Source organism: Sturnira hondurensis, unplaced genomic scaffold (assembly GCF_014824575.4).
Source record: "Sturnira hondurensis isolate 20B ecotype Veracruz unplaced genomic scaffold, ASM1482457v3 Scaffold0004271, whole genome shotgun sequence".
In the NCBI taxonomy this organism is placed as follows: domain Eukaryota; kingdom Metazoa; phylum Chordata; class Mammalia; order Chiroptera; family Phyllostomidae; genus Sturnira; species Sturnira hondurensis.
Window position 1 is genome coordinate 608,349 of NW_028076902.1, and position 22,637 is coordinate 630,985.

The following is a 22,637-nucleotide window of genomic DNA, read 5'->3' on the forward strand; positions in this document are numbered from 1 at the left end:
CTTCTCCTCCTCCCACTCCCCTGTTGCTAACCCTCCATGTGTTCTTCATTTCTATGGTTCCACTCCTCATCTAGCTGTCCTCTTGGTTTGCTTTTGTTTCAGGTGTGGTTGTTAATAACTGTGAGTTTGCTGTCCTTTCACTGTTCATATTTTTCATCTTTTTTAGATAAGTCCCTTTAACATTTCATATAATAAGGGCTTGGTGATGATGAACTCCTTGAACTTGACCTTATCTGAGAAGCACTTTATCTGTCCTTCCATTCTAAATGAAAGCTTTGCTGGATAGAGCAATCTTGGATGTAGGTCCTTGTCTTTCATGACTTGGAATACTTCTTTCCAGCCCCTTCTTGTCTGTAAGGTCTCTTTTGAGAAATCCGCTGACAGTCTGATGGGAACTCCTTTGTAGGTGACTGTCCCCTTATCTCTTGTTGCTTCTAGGATTCTCTCCTTCATTTTAATCTTGGCTAATGTAATGATGATGTGCCTTGGTGTGTCCCTTCTTGGGTCCAACTTCTTTGGGACTCTCTGAACTTCCTGGATTTCCTGGAAGTCTATTTCCTTTGCCAGACTGGGGAAGTTCTCCTTTATTATTTGTTCAAATAAGTTTTCCACTTGTGGCTGTTTCTTTTCCCCTTCTGGTACCCCTATAATTCGGATGTTGGAATGTTTAAAGATGTCCTGGAGGTTCCTAAGCCTCTCCTCCTTTTTTTTTTAAATTCTTGTATCTTCATTCTCTTCTGGTGGGATGTTTCGTTCTTCCTTCTTGTCCACCCCCTTGATTTGAGTCCCAGTTTCCTTTCCATCACTATTGGCTTCCTGTGCATTTCCCTTCATTTCAATTAGTTTAGCCTCCATATGTTCCTCTAATTTGTGGCTAAAATCAACCAGTTCTGTGAGCATCCTGATCACCAGTTTTTGAACTGTGCATCTGAGAGGTTCGCTGTTTCTTTTTTGCTTAGAGTTATTGGCTCTGGGGCTTTGAGTTCTTCTTGAGCCATATTTTGGACTGTTCATGCCTGTTACGTAAGAGAAGAGGAGTCCTAGGTGTTCACCAGGGCGGGGCAACTCAGTTGCTGGGTTGTGATGCTGTATGTGGGGGTGGGGTCAAAGGAAAGCAATGGCGGTCTCGTCTGCCGCCTCCTGCCGCAGCTGCCACTGTCACCAGGGCCCGTGTGTTCCGTCTCGCTGCGCGTGAATGGGCGACCCAGGTCAGTCAGCCTGGCACCCCGACTGGGTCCGCGCTTCCTGCCTGCCTGGGTCCGGGGACCTTTCCTATCCAACCCTGCTCCACTGCTGGCTCCGCCCCTCTTACCAGTCCTGGTTGAACAGTTCGTTGCTGTCAGACTTCCGTATAGTTCAATTTTCTGTTCTTTGGCTGTGTCTTTGTCTACTAAACCTTTGTTATATTCAAACTTGGTTGTGGGACAAGGCACAGTGTTTCTACCTATGCCTCCATCTTGGCGGAAGTCCTATTTTCATGTGGTTTTGAGTTACTAGTTAGCATGTTTTTTCATTCTCTGTGTTATCTTTGCTCTAATGTTTATTTTTTATGCCAGCCTTGGATTTAGTTTACTATTCTTTCTCTAGTTTCTTTGGAATGTAAAGTCATTTTTTTAATTTGAGATTTTTCTTTTTTAATATGAGCATGTACAACTCTAGTGGGACTCACTTCAGCATTTCTTGTAAAGCAGATCTAGTGGCAATAAACTCCCCCAGATTTTTTGCAGGAATGTCTTCAATTTCCACTTCATTTTTGAAGGGCAGCTTCTTCCAGATAAAGAGTTACCAGTTGACAATTGTTTCATTCTTTCAGCACTTTAAATTCCACTGCTTTCTGGCCTGCAAGTCTTCTGCTGAGAAATCTGTTGATAGTCTTATTGATAACCCCTTATATTTGGTGAGTTGCTTTTCTCTTTCTTCTTTCAAGATTCACTCTTTGTCTTTGTTTTTGATAGGTTTAATTATAATGTATCTCAGTGTAGATTTCTTTATATTTATTCTACAGCTCTTGAACTTCTGGGGTCTTTATATCCATATATTTCCTCAAATTTTGTTAAGTTTTCAGTCACCATTATTTTTTTCCAAATAATAATTGCCCTTTTATCTTCTTCTCTTCTCTTGAGACTCCTGTGTGTGTATATTGGTCTGGCTGATGGTGTCCTAACAGTCCCTTGGGCTTTGCTCAGTTTTCTTTATTCTTTCTTTTTTTTTGCTCCTCAAATTCATTAATTTCAAATGACCTCTCTTTAAGTGTGATGATTTTTCTTCTATTTGTTCAACTCTGCTGTTGAGCCCTTATACTGAATGCTTCAATTTCATTATTATAATTTTTAGCTCCAGAATTTTTTGTTTAATAATTTCTATCTCTTTGTCAATATTTTTATTTTGTTTCTATATGGTTTTCCTCATCTCCTTTAGCTCTTCATTAATGTTTTCCTTTAGTTATTTTGAACGTATCTGGCAGTTGTTTTAAAGTCTTTGCTAGTAAGACTGATGTGTGTGCCACTGCAGGGACTATTTCTGGAGAGTTTGTTCCTTTGAGTGAGCCATAGATTTTTGTTTCTTTGAATGCCTTATAATCTTTTGTTAAATATTGGGCATTTGGAAAAAAAGCCGGTTCTCTCAATGTTTGCATACTGCTATATGTCATCTTTTCTATTTAGTGAACCAATGAGTTGAAATCAGCCTAGGCCTTTTCAGCCCATCCCAGCTCAGTTCTTTTCTGTGTAGGCCTGTGTATATGTTTTATTTGGGGTTTAAAAAAATTTTTCCCTGGTTGATTTTAAATTTCTTAATTTCCCACATAGTCTCATTCCAGCTTCTTCTCAAGACCTAAAATGTTCTATTGTATTTCTCTGTGTATTATATCTTTCTTAAATCCACAGGTCTGCAATAAGCTTGTACTTTTGGTGTGTTTCATTGCCTTCTATGCCTTCTACCCTAAGGACCAAAATATGCTAATGCTTCCCATATGAACACTGAGTCAGGTAAGACAGTAACCAGTCCCTCAAGCAGCCCACAGGCAGACCAGAATGTAGTGAATAAGTTCCACTCTGTTCCTTCTACCCCAAGGGAGAGAGCTGTGAATCAGGCTAATTCCTTCCCACCACTCCATCCAGGTGAGTGGGTAGGCCAATGGCAAGTAAAAATGCCACAAATTTCCTATTAGTTTTAATATTTTTTCCTTGATTGGACATTTACTTGTTGCTGTAGATGTTTGACTGGTTTTTGCCATTCTTTATTTTATATTTCTATGGGGAAATTAGGGCTTGAAACTTCCTGGTTTCCCATCTTGCTGATGTCAGTCTATCTTCTCAGTATTTTCTTCTTTCTGTTCTTCATATTGTTTAATTCCTATTGATTTATCTTCTAGATTTATTGACTCATTTTTTCATCAAGTCTGCTGGTGTGCCCTCCAGAGTCTGCTGGTGTGCCCTCCAGAGAATTTTTAAAATTTCAGATTTCCAGTTCTAATCATTTTTATTTTGTTCTCTTTTTGTAGTTTGTGTTTCTGTGCTAAGAATTCATACAGTAGTAATTATTTCAAGTGCACTTTCCTTTTAAAATTAAATTTACTGGGGTAACATTAATAACATAAATTTCAGGTGTACAACATTGTAGTTCAATGTCTGTGCTCAGTACAAAAAGTCTAGTTTTCTTCTGTTACCATACATTTTACTCTACCCAATTTACACTCTGACCATTCCTGTTTCCCTCTGGTAACTACCATTCTGTAGTCACTTTTTGTTTTATATTGCATAAAAGACTGAAATACTATTTTCTGTCTGGCTTATTTTACTTAGCATAATACCCTCAAGATCTAGCCATGTTGTCACAAATGGCAATATTTTATCTTTTTGATGGCTTAATTGTATTCCATTATACATATATACCACCTCTTCTTAATTAATTTATCCTTCTCTGGATACAGGTTATTTCCAATTTTTGGAATTAATGCTGCAATAAACACAGGGGTGCATATAACTTTGTGAATTAGTGTTTCCATAATTTCAGATAAATACCCAGAAGAGGAATTATGGATAATATTGTAGTTCCATTCTTAATTTTTAAGATTTTATTTATTCATTTTTAGAGAGGGGAAAGGGAGGAAGGAAGAGAGGGAGAGAAATGTGTGTGAGAGAAACATCGCTTGGTTGCCTCTTGTGTGCCCCCAACCAGGATCTGACTTGAAACTCAGGTACATGCCACAGCTAGGAATGGAACCAGCAACATTTCACCTGTGGGACAACACCCAGCTGACTGAGCCATGCCAGGTAGGGCCATTTTTAATTTTGAAAGAAATCTCCATACTGTGTTTCCAAAGTGGGTGCACTAATTTATATTCCCACCAACAGTGTATGAGAATTCCCCTTTCTTCATATCCTCTCCAACACTAGTTATTTTTTTATCTTTTTGATAATGACTATTCTAACAGGTATAAAGTGAAATCTTATTGTGGTTTTAATTTTCATTTATCTAATACCTTGTTATGTTGGGCATGTTTCCATAAGCCTGTTGGTCATCTGTATGTGTTCTCCAATTTCTCTGCCCAGTTTTTAATCAAGTTGTTAGTTTTTTTCTGGTTAAGTTGTATCAGTTCTTTGCATGTTTTGGGTATTAACTTCTTACTAAAGTATGATTTTCAAATAATTTCTCCCATTTAGCTTGTAGCTTTTTTTGTTTTATTGATGATTTTTTAGCTGTTCAGAAAATTTGTAGTTTGATGTAATCACACTTGTTGATTTTTGCTTTTGTTTCCCTTGATTTTGGAATCCATTTCACAAAAACACTTCTGAAATCAATGTCCAGAAAGTTTTTTGCCTATGTTTTTCTCTCTATATTTTATTTTTCCGTTCTTAGATTCAAATATTTAATCCATTTTGAGTTAACTTTTGTGTATGGTGTAAGGTAGTGGATAACTTCATTCTTTTGTTTATGGCTACCCAGTTTTCCTAACACTACTTATTAAACAGACTTTCCTTTCTCCATTTTATATTCTTGCCCTTTTTAAAACTATATTTTATTGATTATGTTATTACTGTTATCCCATTTTTCCCCTTTATTCCCCTCTGCCCCACACTCCTTCTCCTACCAGCATTCCACCCCCATCCCCACCCCTGCTTTTAGTTTATGTCCATGGATTGTACCTATAAGTTCTTTGACTTCTCCATTTCCTATACTATTTTTAACCTCCCACTGTCTGTTTTATACCTACCATTTATGCTTCTTATTCCCTGTACCTTTTCCCCCATTTTCCTCTCCCCCTCTCTCCTTCTCCCCACTGATAACCTTCCATGTAATCTCCATTTCTGTGATTCTGTTCCTGTTCTAGGTGTTTGCTTGGTTTGTTTTTGTTTTTGTTTTGGGGGGAGGGTTCAGTTGTTGATAGTTGTGAGTTTGTTGTCATTTTACTGTTCATAGTTTTGATCTTCTTTTTCTTAGATAAGTCCCTTTAACATTTCATATAATAAGGGCTTGGTGATAATGAACTCCTTTAACTTGACCTTATCTAGGAAGCATTTTATCAGACCTCCCATTCTAAATGTTAGCTTTGCTGGATAGAGTAATGTTGGATGTAGGTCCTTGCCTTTCATGATTTTAAATATTTTTTCCAGCCCCTTCTTCCCTGTAAGGTCTCTTTTGAAAAATCAGCTGACAGCCTTATGGTAACTTTTTTGTAGGCAACTGTCTCATTTTATCTTGCTGCTTTTAAGATTATCTCTTTATCTTACTGCTTTTAAGATTATCTCTTTATCTTTAATCTTGGCTAATGTAATTATGATGTGTCTTGTGTGTGCTTCCTTGGGTCCAACTTCTTTGGGACCCTCTAGGCTTCCTGGAAGTCTATTTCCTTTGCAAGATTATGGAAGTTCTTTATTATTTTTTCAAGTAAGTTTTCAATTTCTTGCTCTTCTTCTTCTCCGTCTGGCACCCCTATGATTTGGAAGTTGTAATATTTAAAGTTGTCCCAGAGGTTCCTAAGCCTTTCCTCATTTTTTTGAATTCTTGTTTTTTCATTCTGTTTTGGTTGAATGTTTATTTCTTCCTTCTGCTCCAAATCATTGATCTGAGTCCCAGTTTCCTTCCCTTCACTGTTCATTCCCTGTATTTTTTTCTTTATTTTGCTTTGCATAGCCTTCACCTTTTCTTGTATTTTGTGACCATACTCAGCCATTTCTGTGAGCATCCTGATTACCAGTGTTTTTAAATATGTATCCAATAGGTTGGCTATCTCTTCATTGCTTACTATTTTTGGAATCTTGATCTGTTCTTTCATTAGGACCATATGTCTTTGTCTTGGTGCATTTGGTACATTGCAAGAGAGAGAGCCTTAGGTATTTGCCAGGGTGTAAAAACCCACATTGCTGTGTTGTGTCACTGTGTGGGGGGGAAGGGTCAAAGAGGGGACAATGCCACTTGTTCGGCTCTTGTCCTGCTTTCAGTCACTTCTCCCACTACCCACAAGCAAACTGTGCTTTTCTGGTGCTGATTTTCTGGTGAGTAGGTTTGTGTACATTCTAGGACCCTGTGGGTCTCTCCAATAATCTCTCCTGTGAGGCTGGGAGTTTCTCCTGCAGCTGCAAGCCCCACAGATTTTCACAGCCAAAGGTTTTGAGGCTTATTTGCCTGGTACTGGAGCCCTGGACTGCGAAGTCTGTCTTGCTCCCCAGTTGTTCCTCCTGGTTTATCTGCACGCAAATGTGGGACCACCAGCCCCTGGCTGGTCCACTTCCACTCCCCCACCCCCATCCTCCAGCCATTGCCTTGCTGTGTGTCATCTCTGCCCTGGCTGCCTGTCTCAATCTCTCCTACCTGTCTGGATGACTATTTCTTCTGTAACTCCTTGGTTGTTGGATTTCCATACAATTGGATTTTCTGCCAGTTCTGGTTGATTTTTTGTTTTTATATTTGTTGTTGTCTTTCATTTGGTTGTGCAAGAAGTTAAAGTGTATCTACCTATCCCTTCATCTTGACTGGAAGTCTATTCTAGCCTTCTTTGTCATAAATTAGTTGCCCATGCAAATGTGGGTTTATTTCTGGGCTATCATTTCTGTTCCATTGTTTTTCTACCAAAGCCATAGTAGTTTCATTCCTATAGCTTTGGAATATATTTTGAAACCAGGGAGTGTGATACTCCTGGCTTTGAATTTTTAACCCCCTCAGGATTGTTTTGGCTTTTCGGCTCTTACAAATTTGAAGATTCTTTTTTAAAAATTTTTGTAAAATATGTCATTGGGGTCTTGATTGGGGTTGCACTAAATCTATTTATTGCTTTAGATAATATGGACATTATAACAATGGTATTCTTTTACTCCAGAAACATGAAATATCTTTCCATTTACTTGTGTCTTCTTCAATTCTTTCAACAAGGTGTTTTAGTTTCCAGTGTACAGGTCCTTCAGCTCCTTTGTTATGCTTATTCCTAGGTACTTTATTCTTTTCATTGTGATTACAAGTGAATTTGTTTTCATTTTCTCACTCTTATATTTCATTATTAGTAGATAGAAATTAAAAAAGATTTTTATAAAAATTATATTTTACTGATTATGCTATTACAATTGTCCTGAATTTTAGCCCTTTGCTGCACCTCCAACCAGCATGCCCCACTACCTCAAGCCAATTGTTCATGTCCATGGGTCATGTGTGTAAGTTCTTTGGCTCTTCCATTTCCTATACTGTACTTAACATCTCCATGGCTGTTCTTTTTTAAAAAAATATTTTATTTATTTATTTTTAGAGAGAGGGGAAGGGAAGGAGAAAGAGTGGGAGAGAAATATGAATGTGTGGTTGCCTCTCATGTGTCCTTTACTGGAGACCTGGCCTGCAACCCAGGCATGTGCCCTGACTGGGAATCAAACTGCGATCGTCTGGTTCGCAGGCCCGTGCTCAATCCACTGAGCTACACCAGCCAAGGCTCCTGTTTGTACTTCTTAATCCCCTCACCTCTTCACCCATTTCCCTCCAACCCCTTCCATCTGGCAACCATCAAAACACTCTTCATATCTATGATTCTGTCTCTGTTCTTCTTGTTTGCTTAATTTGTTTTTTAGATTCAATTTTTGATAGATTTGTATTTATTGCCATTTGTTCATAGTTTTGATCTTCTTTTTCTTAAATAAGTCCCTTTATTTTTTATTGTTGTCCAAATACAGTTGTCTTCATTCCCATCCCCCCACACTACTTAATCCTGACCCATCCCTCCCTGCCTCCCACCCTCAATCCTATTCCCTTTGGTTTTGTCCATGTGTCCTTTATATATGTTCTTTGATGACCCTACCCCTATTTTCCCCCATTATCCCTCTGCCACCTCCCCTCATGTTACTGTCAATTTTTTCTTTATTTCAATGTCTCTAGTTATATTTTGTTTGCTTGTTTGTTTTGTTGATTAGGTTCCACGTATAGGTGACATTGTCATAGGTGACATATGGCATTTGTCTTTCACCGCCTGGCTTGGGGTGCATAGTTTCTTTTGAATTGGCATTTCAGGATTCTTAGGGTATAACCCCAGCAGTGGAATTGCCAGGTCAAAAGGCAGATCCATTTTTAGTTTTCTGAGGAAAACTAAAACTCCATACTGTTTTCCACAGTGGCTGCATCAGTCTGCTTTCCCACGAACAGTGTACTAGTTTTCCCTTTTCTCTACCACCTTGCCAGTGCATGTTGTTTGTTAATTTGTTTATGAAGTAGTATCTCATTGTGGTTTTAATTTGCATCTATTTGGTGGCTAGTCCCTTTAACTTTTTATATAATAATGGTTTGGTGATGATGAGCTCCTTTAGTTTTTTCCTGTCTGGGAAGCTGTTTATCTGCCATACAATTGTAAACAATAGCTTTGCTGGACAGAGCAATTTTGGCCATAGGTCCCTACTTTTCATGACTTTAAATTTTTCATGACTAGATTACTTATCTCCATTTCATTTAGCTCTTTTTCTTGAGTTTTGATCTGTTCTTTCATTTTGGCCATGTTTCTTTGTCTCATTTTGGCAGCCTCTCTGTTTGTTTCTATATATTAGGTAGAGCTGTTTTGACTCTGTATCTCGGTCGTGTGGCCTAATATAGCAGGTGTTCTGCATGGTGTGGTGGCACAATCTCCCCTATCACCCAAACTGGGTACTCATGTGGGCTGAGTACATACTCCTCTTGTAATTGAGCCTTGGTTGCTATTGACAAATCAATAGCAACCAAGGGAGGGATTTACTTGCCAGTAAGCTGCGAGGATTGGTTATGACCACTTACCACCAACCTCCACCATCCATGGAGGATCAGACTTCAAAGGCAGGGTGGCGGTACTCTGATGTGGTGTGTAGCTATCCACTGGGGTCACTGGCTCTTGGGTTTTCCAGGTGGTGGAGACCAAGGTTAGCCCCCACCTGTGTTTTGCCCAGGCCTCCCTTCCTGAGCTATAAAGCAATTTGAGATGGCTGCTACTTGTGCTGGGCTTAGAGATTTCCAGGTGAATGCAAGCTGGGACTCTAGGCTGATGCTGCTAGTACCAAACCTGGGGCTCACTGAGGCCAGCTGTTGCTTGTTTGAGAGGATTTAGAAAGTTGTAAAGTGTGAGCCAAGACCAACCATCCACATGGAAAAGCGGCTTGGGTGCACTGGTAAATTGGGTGGGGTAGAGTCTCTGGGGTTCCCAAGGCAGGTCAAACAGTGTTAGCTAGGTTGATAGAGTCTCAGATATGGCACCAGCTTGCTGGATGTGGGGGAGGAGGGTTTAGAAAAGGAACAATGGCCTCTGCTCACCTTGATGCCAGGCACTTTGGTCTCTCCCTGAATACCACTGGTGCCTTTCAAGATGCTACTCCCAGGCTGGAGCTCAAAGGGAGTAAGTCTGAATAGGTAAGTCCATGTGTGGGTTCTTTAAGAGGATGAGCTTGGGGGTACAGCAGTTTTTTCCACCAACTCAATATCCACTTGTTTTTTGCAGCCAGAAGTTGTGGGGACTTATTTTCCTGGTGCTAAAACCTGGGCTAGGGGGCCTGGTGTGGATCTGGGACTTCTCACTCCCAAGATATCCCTCTAGAATTTTTACCCACCACACATGGGTGACGGACCAACCCATTCTGCATATGTACCTCCTCCTACCAGTCTGGATAGATGTGGTTTCTTTAATTCTGTAGTTGTTAGACTTCCTTTCAATTCAATTTCTGACAGTTGTGAGTGATGGTTGTTCTATATTTTAGTTGTAACTTTGATGTGGTTGTGCAAAGAAGCAAGTCATGTCCTCCTATGCTGCTATCATGACCAGAAGTCTTAAGCAGATTTTTGTATACTGATTTTGTATTTGCAACTTTACTATATATATTTTATTTCTGAAAGTTTTTGGTGGAGTCTTTAGAGCTTTCTGTGTATAAAATCATGTGATTCACAAAAAGTGACAGTTTTACTTATTCCTTTCCAATTGGAATGCCTTTTATTTCTTTTTCTTGCCTAATTGCTCTGGCTAGAACTTTCAGTATTATGTTCACTAACAGTGGCAAAATGGGCGTCTTTGTTTTGTTCCTTATCTTAGAAAAAAGGTTTCAGTTTCTCATCATCAATTATGACATTACCTGAGGGTTTGCCATATATGGCCTTTAATTATGTTGAAGTACTTTACTTCTGTACCCATTTTATTTAGTTTTTTTTTTAAACATGCCTTATTTATTTATTTTTAAAGGGAGGGAAGGAAGGGAGAAAAAGAGTGAGAGAAACATCAATTTGAGAGAGAAACGTTCATCAGTTGCCTCTCATCCGCATCCCAACTGGGGACTAAACCTGCAATCAGGCATATGCTCTGACTGGGAATCAAATTGGTGACTTTTTGGTTGGTGGAGTGGCACCCAACCAGATGAGCCACATCAGTCAGGGCAAGAGTTTTTTAAAATCATAAATGTATATTTCAATTTGTCAAATACTTTTTCTGCATCTATTGACATGATCATATGATTTTTGTCTTTTATTTTTTTAATGTTGATTGATTTGCATATGTTAAACCATCCTTGCATCCCTGGAAAGAATCCCATTCAATCATGGTGTATAATCCTTTTAGTATATTGTTGTATTGTTTTGCTAGTATTTTGTGAGCAATTTTACACTATGTTGATCAGGGATATTAGCCTGTAATTTGTGTTTTGTGATGTCCTTGTTTGGTTATAGTATCAGACTAATGTTAGTCTCAAAGTAAGTTAGAAAGCATTCTCTCTTCTCAATTTTTTGAATTAATTGGAGAAGGACAGGCATTAAATCTCTTTTGAATGTTATTAAATTCACCAGTGCAGTAATCTGGTCCTGGACTTTGTATGGTTTCCTCTCGCACATCCTACTGGGGACCTGGCCTGCAACCCAGGCATGTGCCCTGACTGGGAATTGAACCAGCGACTCTTTGTTTCGCAGGCTGACACCCATTGAGCCACAGCAGCCAGGGCTTCATCTTTTCTTTTCATTGTGTTTCTTTATGATATTTTAATTTGTTGATTTTCTAAGTTTTTCTACATTTATTTTATTGATGTTTTGTGTGTCAGCTCTGGATTTTTGTTTCATGGTTACCATGTATTTATATAAAATGTCTCAGATAAAATAGTACCTTTTCTTTTGATGGCATCTTATATTCATTTTCCTATATCCATTTAGTCCTTTCCCTTCTCCTCTTCTATGTTTTGTTGTCACAAATTGTCTCTTTATACTGTACATTTGTTACCAAATTGTGGTAGCTATAGATATTTTTAATATTTTTTCTCTTTAACCTTCGTTATAATTGTTTATTACCCTACCTTGAAATAGAGTTGCACATTTCCTGCTTCTGTGTGTCACCTTACTAAAAAATTTGTATACTTTTTTCTTTCTGGTTCAGGGAGATTTGTTCCTTTCAACATTATTTGTAATAGAAACCTTATGGTGGTAAGTCTTCAGCTTTTGTTTGGAAAAGCCTTTACTTCCCTTTCATACAAATATTGAAAGGATAAATTTGCTGGATTTATTATCTTGGTGAGTTTCACTCCTTCAATATTTTTTTAAATATTTTATTTATTTATTTTTTAGAGGGGGGAGGGAAGGAGAGAAATATCAATGTATGGTTGCCTCTCGTGAGTCCCCTGCTGGGAACTAGCCTGCAACCCAGGCATGTGCCTGACTGGGAATCAAACCGCAGTCGTGTGGTTCGCAGGCCCGTGCTCAATCCACTGAGCTACACCAGCCAGGGCACTCTTTCAATATTTTGAATATACCATTCCACCCTCTCCTGTCTTCTAGTGTTTCTTCTGAGAAATCTGATGGGGTCTCCTTTGTAGGATACTGTCTTTTTGTCCCCTGGATCCCTTGAGAATTCTTTCTTTATCATTAATTTTTGGTTGTAATGTGTTTTTGTATTAAGAAGGCATTTTTTGCATTGGGATAATTAGGAGGTATGTTAACTTCTTGCACTTGAATTGGCAACTCTGTCTCTAGGTTTGTGAAGTTCTCAGTAATTATTTCTTCCAATATGCTCTCTGCTCCCTTTCCCCTCTTTTCTTCTCTGGAATACCCATTATCCATATGTTGTTCCTTCAGTCAGAGTCAGATAGTTCTTTTAGAGTTCTTTCATTTAAAAAAAATCTCAGTTCTGTCCTGGCTGATGTAGCTCAGTGGATTGAGCATGGGCTTGTGATCCAAAGGGTTGCTGGTTCCATTCTCAGTCAGGGTACATGTCTGGGTTGTGGACCAGGTCCCCAGTAGGGGGTGTGAGAGGCAACCACACATTGATGTATCTCTCCCTCTCTTCCTCCCTCCCCTCTCTCTAAAAATAAATAAATAAAATCTTTAAAAATATCTCAGTTCTTTTTCTTCTTCCACCTGAATCTATCCTAGATTTCTATCTTCAAGCTATTAATTCTCTCTTCCATCTGGTCTGCTCTGTTTCCAGTGCTTGTAATCACTCTCCATCTCATTTATTGAATTTTTTGGTTCCAGAATTTGTTTGGTTCTTTTTTTATAGTTTCAATCTCTTTGGCAAAGTATTTCTTTTATTCATTAATTTTCTTTCTGAGTTCACTGAATCACCTGAGTTTATTTTTAATCTCATAGAGTTTCCCCAAACTGACGTTTTGAATTCTCTGTCATTTAGATCACAATCTTTCATGACTTTGAGTTTGGCTTCTGGAGACTTGTCATTTTCTGTAACATGGGTTACCATGTTACTTGATGCATTGTTTCTCTGCTGGCACATTTGAAGTACTGGGCTGTTGGTTACTTACTGTTTTTTTGTTTTTGTTTTTTAAGATTTTATTTATTTTAAATAGTGGGGAATGGAGGGAGAAAGAGAAGGAGAGAAACATCAATGTGTGGGTACGTCTCATGCACCCCCTATGGGGGATCTGGCCCACAACCCAGACATGTGCCCTGACTGGGAATCCAACCAGTGGCCCTTTGGTTGACGATCTGGTGCTCAATCCACTGAGCCACACCAGTCAGGGCAGTTAGTTACTGTTTTGATCTTAACAATTGAGCAGGTTGCTTATTATAGATTTTTTCTTTTGTTTTCCAGTACATAACACTATAGTGCCAATTCTTCTTCTCTCTTGCCTGTTACTTGTGCTGCCAGGGTCATGATGAGAGGGGTCTCACCTTTGTCATGACAATTGACTATTGGGTGATGGAGTGGTGGGTTTCCTTGATCTCAGGGCACCACCTCCACGATGCAGGAATGCGGAAAGCAGGGGACAGAAAGCTCATGAGCCTGTAGCACTGCCTGCTTGTTACTAATGGCTTCCAGCACCTCTGTGCTGTTCAGTGCCTCTCTAGTGCTGCTACAAGGTTTTCTCACAATGGTGGGGGGAGTGGCTTATTGGACACAGATGTTGCTTTTGCCCCTATTACCCTCCGTTGGGCCATAGTGTGTGAGCTACAGTATTGGGGCCACACCCTGACTCCTCCTTGGTACAGCAGCTGCTGCCAAACTATCTTTCTGGACACCATCCCAGTCCTGCCTGCCTCCCCTACACATTTGAATACACCCACCTGCTGATGTACTAATGTGTGGATCTCTCAGGCATGTTTGTGTGTTGAGCAGTTGAACCTTTGTTGGATTATACATGTCCTACTTGTAAATTTAACAAGGAGATACAAAGGATTCCTCTCACCCCACCATGATGCCTATATCACTTTTCTCAAGGGTGTTTTTCTTTTTTTGTGGAGCAGTTATAAGAATTGCTCTTACCCTTTGCAACAGCATAGATGGAACTAGAAAGCATTATGCTGAGTGAAATAAGCCAGGTGTTGAAAGACAAATACCCTATGTCACACCTTTAACAGGAAGCTAAACAACAAAACAAACAAGCAAGCAAAATAAAAACAAGACACTGAAATAGAGAACAGGGGGACAGTGACCAGAGGGGAGAGGGGAGGGAATTTCGGGGGATAAAAGGGATTTACAAGAACTAGTATAAAGGACACATGGACAACAACTAAGAGGGGTGGAAATGGGAGGGAGGTGGGGAGCATTGGGGGTGTGGGCTGGGATGGGAGTAAAAGACAGAAAACTGTACTTGAACAATAATTAAATTTAAAAAAGAATAATCAGGGAAAAAATGCTGAAGGCTTCATGTGACAATTCCAACATTTAGGTCATCTAGGGTTGACATGTATTGCCTTTTGTCACCTGAGTGAGTTCATATTATTATGGTTTTTGTATGTCAAGTAACTTGGGATTGTGTCATGGACATTGTAAATATTGTATTGCATGGCCCCTGGATCCTGTTGAAATTATCTGAAGAACAGTGATGGGTTTTTTTTTTTTTTTCCGATCTGGTTAGGGTCAGACTACAAGCTCTCTCTTGATCTTTGTGTGGGTAGTGGTTAAAATCCTAGTTCTCAAACCCTTTACTCTATTGGTTTTACTCTGTCTCACTCATAAACCTGACATTTGTGTAGGTTCCTCCACAGAGTTAGGAGGTCTCTTTCTTTCTCTGCTCTGGGATTCCCTCACTTGAGCCCCCAGAGGATCCTTTTCTTACTTAGAAAGATGTGTTTCTTTACCTCAGACTTTATTTAGCCAGCCACGTCAGGGCCACCACTGTACTGCTCCACATTGGGCTCTGCCTTTGAAGCCTAAGTCACATGTTCGGGAGTGCCATCTCAGCAACTGTTCCTTTATTTACCATCTGATGCTTCCCTGGTGCAGATGTTTCACCAAACTGGTGCTCCAGCACAATCCATCTTCTTTCAATTTCAGCATGGTCAAGTAGTTTTTTTCACATTTTTGTCAGGTTTTAGTTGAAATTAGTGGGAGAGATAGGCAGTCATTGGCTTACGGTGACATAGTGGAACTGGAACTCTGCAACACTTACTGCGAGTTTGACCCTGGAAAAGCTCCTTAAATCTCTATGCTTCTGAATCCCTCCTTGTAAAATGCTAGCAGCAACTGGACCTACCTGATTTTCAATTGTGGCACTTTTTTTTAGAATGAAATGTCATTATAGGCATTAAGCATTAGTAACAGACAGCAAGTGCTCAATAAACATTGTTCTTACCATTAATGTATGTTCTATAAGAGTGAACATTTTGGATTAAGATTACTGGAGTAAAAAAATTAAAAACTAAAAAGTTACAGGTTTGTTGAGTTGCCTACCTGATGCTGATGCTTGAAGGTTAAAATGAAAGGAAGATATTTAGAAGACCAAAATTTTTTATGCCAATTTTGCAGCCAATGGAATTATACCCTCATCATTTTCAATTGATACATATGGTAGTAATCAAAACAGTTTCAAGAACATTTAAGATGGCTTGCAGGTATGCCTTTTTATAAAATACCAAGTTAAATGAGAATGAAGACTTTACAGGGTGGGGCAAAAGTAGGTTTACAGTTGTGAGTACACAAAAGTTTATTCTGTTATCATCACTTTAGTCTTTACTCGATGATATGTTTCTATTGATTTTAGAGAGAGAAAAAGGGAGTAGGGGGAAGAGAGAGAGAAAGAGAGAGAAACATCTATGTGAGAGAAAAACATCAGGTAGTTGCCTCCTGTACACTTCCCAATGGGGGATTGAACCCACAACCTAGTTGTGTGCCCTGATGGGGGATTGAACATGCAGCCTTCTTAGTGTATGGGACAATGTTCCAACCAACTAAGCCACTCAGCCAGGGCTCTTAATTATTGTATTTTTTTCCAGTTGTAAGCAAAATTTAGGTCTTTTATTTTTTGTTTATATATGTATTTTTTAAGTTTATTTTATTGATTACGCTACAGTTGTCCCATTATTTTCTCCCCTTCATCCCACTCTGACCTGTACCCCATTCCCTCCAGCATTCTCCCCACCCTTAGTTCATGTCTATGGATCATACATGTAAGTTCTTTGGCTTCTCCATTTCCTATACTATTATTAACCCCCCTGTCTATTTTGTACATACCAACTATGCTTCTTATTCCCTACACCTTTTCCCCCCATTCTCCTCCCTCCCCTGCTGATAACCTTCCATGTGATCTCCATTTCTGTAATTCTGTTCCTGTTCTAGTTATTTGCTTAGATTTGTTTTTTAGATTCAGTTGTTGATAGTTATGAGTTTGTTTTCATTTTAATGTTCATAGTTTGGATCTTCTCTTTCTTAGATAAGTCCCTTTAACATTTCATATAATAGGGACTTGGTGATGATGAACTCCTTTACCTTATCTAGAAGTACTTTACCTTATCTCAGAAGTACTTTATCTGCCCTTCCATTCTAAATGATAGCTTTGCTGGATAGAGTAATCTTGGGTGTAGTCCTTGTTTGTCATAACTTTGAATACTTTCCAGCCCCTTCTTGCCTGTAAGGTTTCTTTTGAGGAATCAGCTGATGGCCTTATGGAAACTCTTTTGTAGGGAACTGTCTCCTTTTCTCTTGCTTTCAAGATTCTCCCCTTAACTTTAATCTTGAGTAATTTTGTGGGGGAAACTTTGCCTGCAAAGCCCCCCCCCCCCCCCGCCATCTGCCATGGATGAAAGTGAAACTAACGGAGACATGATCTGCTTGGGGAGGAGAGGTGGCTAAACTCTCAGAGGAGAAAGGCCAAGAGCCCCTTCCTCAAGGGGCTTTTATTGGGTTCATTTGCGCAAGAATATAGGTAAGGATCAAACAATAGATAGCATTCAAAGAACTATGAGGGCTTATTCTCAGTCAGGGTCAGATAGCTAAAGAGCCATAAAACTTTGAGGAACAAACTTCTTGCTCAAACCCTTATCATTTAAATGAGAGCACTCTAAACAAAGCAGGTTTCACAGGATTTTACATATTCTTATGCCTGATCACCCTGGATCCCGCCCTTTCCAGTACAGGGCTGCACCACCTTCTCCATCATAGGTTTTTAGGCATAAGTGGATTAGAGCCAGGAAGTGCTTCTCTCAAACGGAAATGGGGACTTGGGCTATGTAAGAATAGCTGGGGGGCGAGGGTCCATAACTCCCTCTTTGTTGCAGCCCCCTGAGTCCTTCCGTGATGGCCTCCCAAGTGATCGTGTCTGGCTTAGGTTGCCCCTCTCTGAGGGATTGTACCTGTCATAGGCTAACTGACCAAGCATTGGGGGCTGGGGATGAAGCAGAAACAAGTTTTGTCTCCTTAGTGGCTTGATTCTGGAGGTCACTCACTCAGCCTTAGACATGGGGGGCAGCCACAAGTCCTGAAACCAGACAGTGAGGTTCCCAACATAATTGTGATGTATTTTGATATGTTCCTCTTTGGGTCCAACTTGTTTGGGACTCACTGGGCTTCCTGGACTTATATGTCTATTTCCTTTACCCAACTGAGAAAATTTTCTTTCATTATTTTTCCTCTTCTCCTTCTGGAACCCTTATGATTTGGATGTTGGGATGTTTAAAGTTGTCCTGGGGGTTCCTAAGCCTCTCTCTCTTTTTTTTTTTTTGAATTCTTGTTTCTTCATTCTGTTCTGGTTGAATGTTTATTTCTTCCTTCTGCTCCAAACCATCAGTCCTGGTTCCCTTCCTTTCACTGTTCATTCCCTGCATATTTTTGTTTCATTTTGTATAGTCTTCAGTTCTTCCTCTATTTTGCACCCATACTCAAATCATTTCTGTGAGCATCCTGATTAGCATTGTTTTGAACTCTGCATCTGGTAGGCTGGCTATCTCCCCTTCACTTAGTTGTTTTTCTGGAGTTTTGATCTGTTCTTTCACTTGGGCCGTATTTCTTTGTCTTGGGACACCTGTTACATTGTAAGGGGCAGAGTCTTAATATTCCCTGGGTGGAACAACCCACATTGCTGCGTTGTGTGTGGCAGAGGGGTGAGAGAGAGAACTATGCCACTTGCTGAGCGCTTGCCTTGCTTTCAGTCACTTTCTCCACTACCCACAAGCAGACTGAACCCTTCTGGTGGTGATTCCCAGATGGGTGAGCTTGTGTAGATTCTTGGATCCTCAGGGCCCCTCCCACAAACTCTCCTGTGGGGCTGAGAATTCCTCCTGCTGCTGCAATCCCCACAGATTTTCACAGCCAGAGGTCTTGAGGATTCTTTGCCTGGTGCTGGAGCCCTGGGTTGCAAAATTTGTCACTCCCCAGTTGTTCCTCCCAGTTTATCTGCACTTGAATGTGGGACCACCCGGTTCACCAGCACCTGCCTCTCCCATTTTGTCCACCACTTGGTCCATCAGAAGCTGCCTTGGCCACCTGTCAGTCAGCTACTGCCTTGCTGTGCATCTTCTCCACCCCAGCTGCCCACCTCCAACCCTCCTACCATTCTGGATGAATGCTTCTTTAGTCCTTGGTTGTCAGACTACCATGCAGTTGAATTTTCTGGCAGTTTTTTTTTTAGTTGGTTGTTATTTTTCTTTTGGTTATGTGAGGAAGCAAAGCAATCTACTTATGCCTCCATCTTGGCCAGAAGCTCCCTAATTATTATTTTTCATATGAATAACTGTAAATTACTTTTGCCCCACCCTGTATAATAAAGAAATAATTAGTGATATAGAACACTACTTTCCAGTGAAATGACCCAATTTTCCCTTTACCCCTTATTAAATTATTGGGGAAAAATGAAAACTAAGGTTATGTATTTTCTGGTAATACTGCTTCTTCCATTTGCTCTTCTGCTAGATGGCTGAAAAAGAACATGCAGCCCCCTGAAGATATTCAGTTACTCATGCAGACGCTGTCCATGTTTGGGCCAATTACGTCAGTCAGACTTTGTGGATGGCAAAGTGCTATAGTGGTGTTTGAGAATGTGACTTCCGCTTGCAATGCTGTGAATGCTTTTCAAAGCAGGAATCCCAGATCAATGTTCCATTGTTCCTGGCAACGACGATTCATGTCAAAAGATGTAAGACTCCCTTCCCTATTACCAAAAACCTACATAAATTCTTATTTTTTTAATTGTCAAATGTTTATTGTGAAATGGAGTCTTAAAACAAAAGAAAGCAATGTTTACATCCAAATAAAATATATGACACAAACTTGGATTCCTGAATACATGTGGACTCTGTGCTGGAATACCACATTCCAACTATAAAGTCAGTAACTGCACAGTCCTACCACACAAGAGTAGACTTTAATCTTCCAAAGATTATACAAGGTTTTGGCATAGGATTTGCTCAGGATAACAGTACAATAGAATAATTAAGAAAAAAATTGTTAAAAAACAATAAAGTGATAATGCCATCTATTTAAGGTTCACAAAATATATTTTTAGTAAAAAATTTTTAAAACCACAAAAGCAACCTGGCTGCTGTAGCTCCGTGGATTGAGTGTGGGCCTGTGAACCAGACGATCGCGGTTCGATTCCCAGTCAGGGGACATGCTTGGGTTGCAGGCCAGTTTCTGGTAGGGGCCAGTTCCCTGCAGGGGATGCACGAGAAGCAACCATACATTGATGTTTCCTTCCTCTGTCCTTCCTTTCCCCTCTAAAGATAAATAAAATATTTTTAAAAAACCCACAAAAGCAGTATGTACACTGCATTGTATCTGACATTAAAAATTATTCTGCACATGATGTAAAATAATTAATGTAGGTGCTTGAAACTTTACTTTGAAATACAATAAATAATCACATCAGAAAGCTCCTCATAGGTAAGAGTGCAAACTACACGTTGGAATCCTAGGAAACAAAATGAGTTCTCCAGATTTCCTGGTAGACACTCATTTTTCTTCACAGAAATGCTGCAACCTCTTCCCATTGGTTATTTATGTAAAATATTTAATAGTGATTTTGCTAAAGAAAAAAAGGGATAAAAAGGAGTGTTAGGAAAAATGGCACCTTTTATATGAACCTGGCTACTTTGCAAAATTGCAGCTACCTCAGCGATTTTTTTACAAAAAGTTTATTGTGGCATCAGTGTAGCAGGAGAGTCAATTAGCTGCTTTACAATTTCCACCAGCATTGTTACGGGAAAAAAACCATTTCCACAGGTGGGGATTTAAGATAAATGCAACAGAACTACAAAATTCATATTGTCTAGTAGCTGTAATTCTGAAAATGCATCTTTGTACTTGGGTAACTCTGGGGAATAAAAATTAGATGTGGAATTCTAAAATTGCCAGGTTGAACAAGTTTCTCAATAAAGAAACAACACTACAAGTGTTTTGGATGGAATTATTTGGTGTGATTGTCCCTGGCACACAGGATGTTACCCTATTTGGCCCTGCTCACTAAATACACCATGAAAACCAAAAATATGGCCCAGCACTCCCAAACACCATTAAGTGACAGCAGTACCCCAGCAGAGAACCACTAGTGAGGTGTCATCAAATGCAGTATGATCAACTGACTCCTGGGCAGGGTGGGAGCAGCAGCGCCGGGGGTGGGGGGTGGGGGGGGAGGGAAGGCACCAAGGCCCTGCACATGGAGAGGGCAGAGGCGGCAACCTGGGGTGGAGAGGACTGCGGCCCCACACAGCTCCCAGGCTACCACTGGGGTCAAGAGTTCAACATGAAACTTATGTTAGTTTTTTAAATTTTTAAAAAATTTATGGTTTTTTAGAGAGAAAAGAAGAAATGGGGAGGGGGCAGAAACATCAATTTTGTTCCACTTATTTATGTACTCATTTATGGACTGTATGTGCCCTAACTGGGGATCGAACCTGAAACTAGGCATATCAGGATGATGCTCTAACTAACAGGAATATCCAGCCAGGGCAAACCTATGTAAATTCTTAAAGCTTATTTAACTTTTCATTGGGGCTCTAGTGAATCATTATAAATCATAATGCATCACTGAAAAAGGCACAGTGAAGTTCATTTAGTTCAAGTATTAGAAATCAGAAATCATAGCACATTCATTCCTTTGGAACATTTAACTTTCCTCCAGCAGTCATCACAGTTTTGCTTTTCTGGATAAGAAGTTCACGACTGCATTTATGCATTCACCAGACAACAGTCTTTCTTGGAGGACACTACATTCTTCAGCATTAACAGCATGTAGCTTTTCTTTCTCCATATTTCTGATGACCTGTTTTGAAATTCTCATGGACTATAAAAAACAAGAACCAACAATAGATTAAAGAGGTATCCTAATAGAGTAGGAGTATTCTTAAATTCTAATTCTTGTTTCTTCATTGTTCATTTAAACCAGTTGTACATTATGCTATTTGTGTGATATCAGACAGTGCTTCTCAAACTTTAACGTGCATACAGATCACCTTAGGTACTGAAGCTTCTGGTCCAGGACCACAATTCTGAGCAACAAAAATGTAAGAGCAATCAGTCACTAGCTATTTATCACATCTGACAATGAAAGTGCTACATTAAGAATTTCCTAAAATCCAACCTATCTTATCTACTTTCTCAACTAGATAAAAGACTAAAAGTGTTTGGGAAATACTGCTTATAATTCTCCTCAAAGTTTTCCCCATAAGGAATTGCCCCTCTGGCTTCGTATCATAGACATGGAATGCCTATTTGATATGTTTTTGTAAAAACCAGAATTGCTAACATTATTAGTTATTTTTAATTGCAAATTTAGATGTACTCAAAGCCAAGCAAGGTATTTTTTTTGGATTGCTTATTTTCTTAAAGTTAATAGATTATTTCCATGTGTCATATAAGTAAAAAAAAAAAAAGGAATACTAACATTTGCGGGAAGATCTGAATATGCTTTCAGCCTGGCCCAAACTTCTTTTTGAAAAGTACTATCTGGAAAAACTTCAGTAACAAGTCCTTGAGCACATGCTTCTCTTGCTGTTAACATCTTTCCAAAAATAAGCATCTCCACTGCCTGAAATGAAAGACAAGACTAAGAAATTAACTTTGAAATGTGAACTCAGCATGTGACAGAATAAAGAGATTTAAAATATATATATTTAGAGAGGACTTCCCCCAAGATGGAGGCATAGGTGGAAACACTGTGCCTTCTCCCACAACCAAGTTTGAACACAACAAAGGTTTGGAGAACTAGGACACAGAAAACGGAATTATACGGAAGTCCGACAACTATGAACCGTTCAATGGGGATGGTAAGAGAGGCGGAACCAGCAGTGGAGCTGGGTCCGGCAGGACAGATCCCCTGACCTGGGTGCGCAGGCAGCCCGGAACCAGTCGGGGTGTGGGGCAGACTGACCGTGGTCCCACATTCGCGCACAGTGAGACGGACCACGCAGGCCCCAGGGGGCGAACCCAGTGGTGGAGGGCTGACGGCGGTGGCACACACGGCGGTGGCACACTCGGCGGTGGCACACTCGCGTGCAGTGGAACGAAACGTGTG

The 22,637-nt window shown here is 39.8% G+C and overlaps 2 protein-coding genes across 6 annotated transcripts in view; one reads left to right on the forward strand and one right to left on the reverse strand.

Annotated features, from left to right (window-relative positions):
* The window catches only part of LOC118986459 (uncharacterized protein C6orf201 homolog), a 34,562-nt gene extending 15,111 nt beyond the window's left edge, over positions 1-19,451 (forward strand). Inside the window, exon 3 of the mRNA XM_037045428.1 lies at positions 19,040-19,451. Within this exon, the coding sequence (XP_036901323.1) occupies positions 19,040-19,451 (412 nt within the window). The remainder of the gene's footprint in view (positions 1-19,039) is intronic.
* A 1,066-nt stretch (positions 19,452-20,517) lies between these two features.
* Positions 20,518-22,637, reverse strand: part of ECI2 (enoyl-CoA delta isomerase 2) — a 29,793-nt gene continuing 27,673 nt past the window's right edge. For all 5 annotated transcript variants that reach the window (XM_037045347.1, XM_037045350.1, XM_037045349.1 and 2 more), the window contains 2 exons: positions 22,008-22,151; positions 20,518-21,407 (listed from right to left, as the gene is read on the reverse strand). In XM_037045347.1, the coding sequence (XP_036901242.1) occupies positions 21,252-21,407; positions 22,008-22,151 (300 nt within the window). In that variant the 3' untranslated portion in view covers positions 20,518-21,251. The remainder of the gene's footprint in view (positions 21,408-22,007; positions 22,152-22,637) is intronic.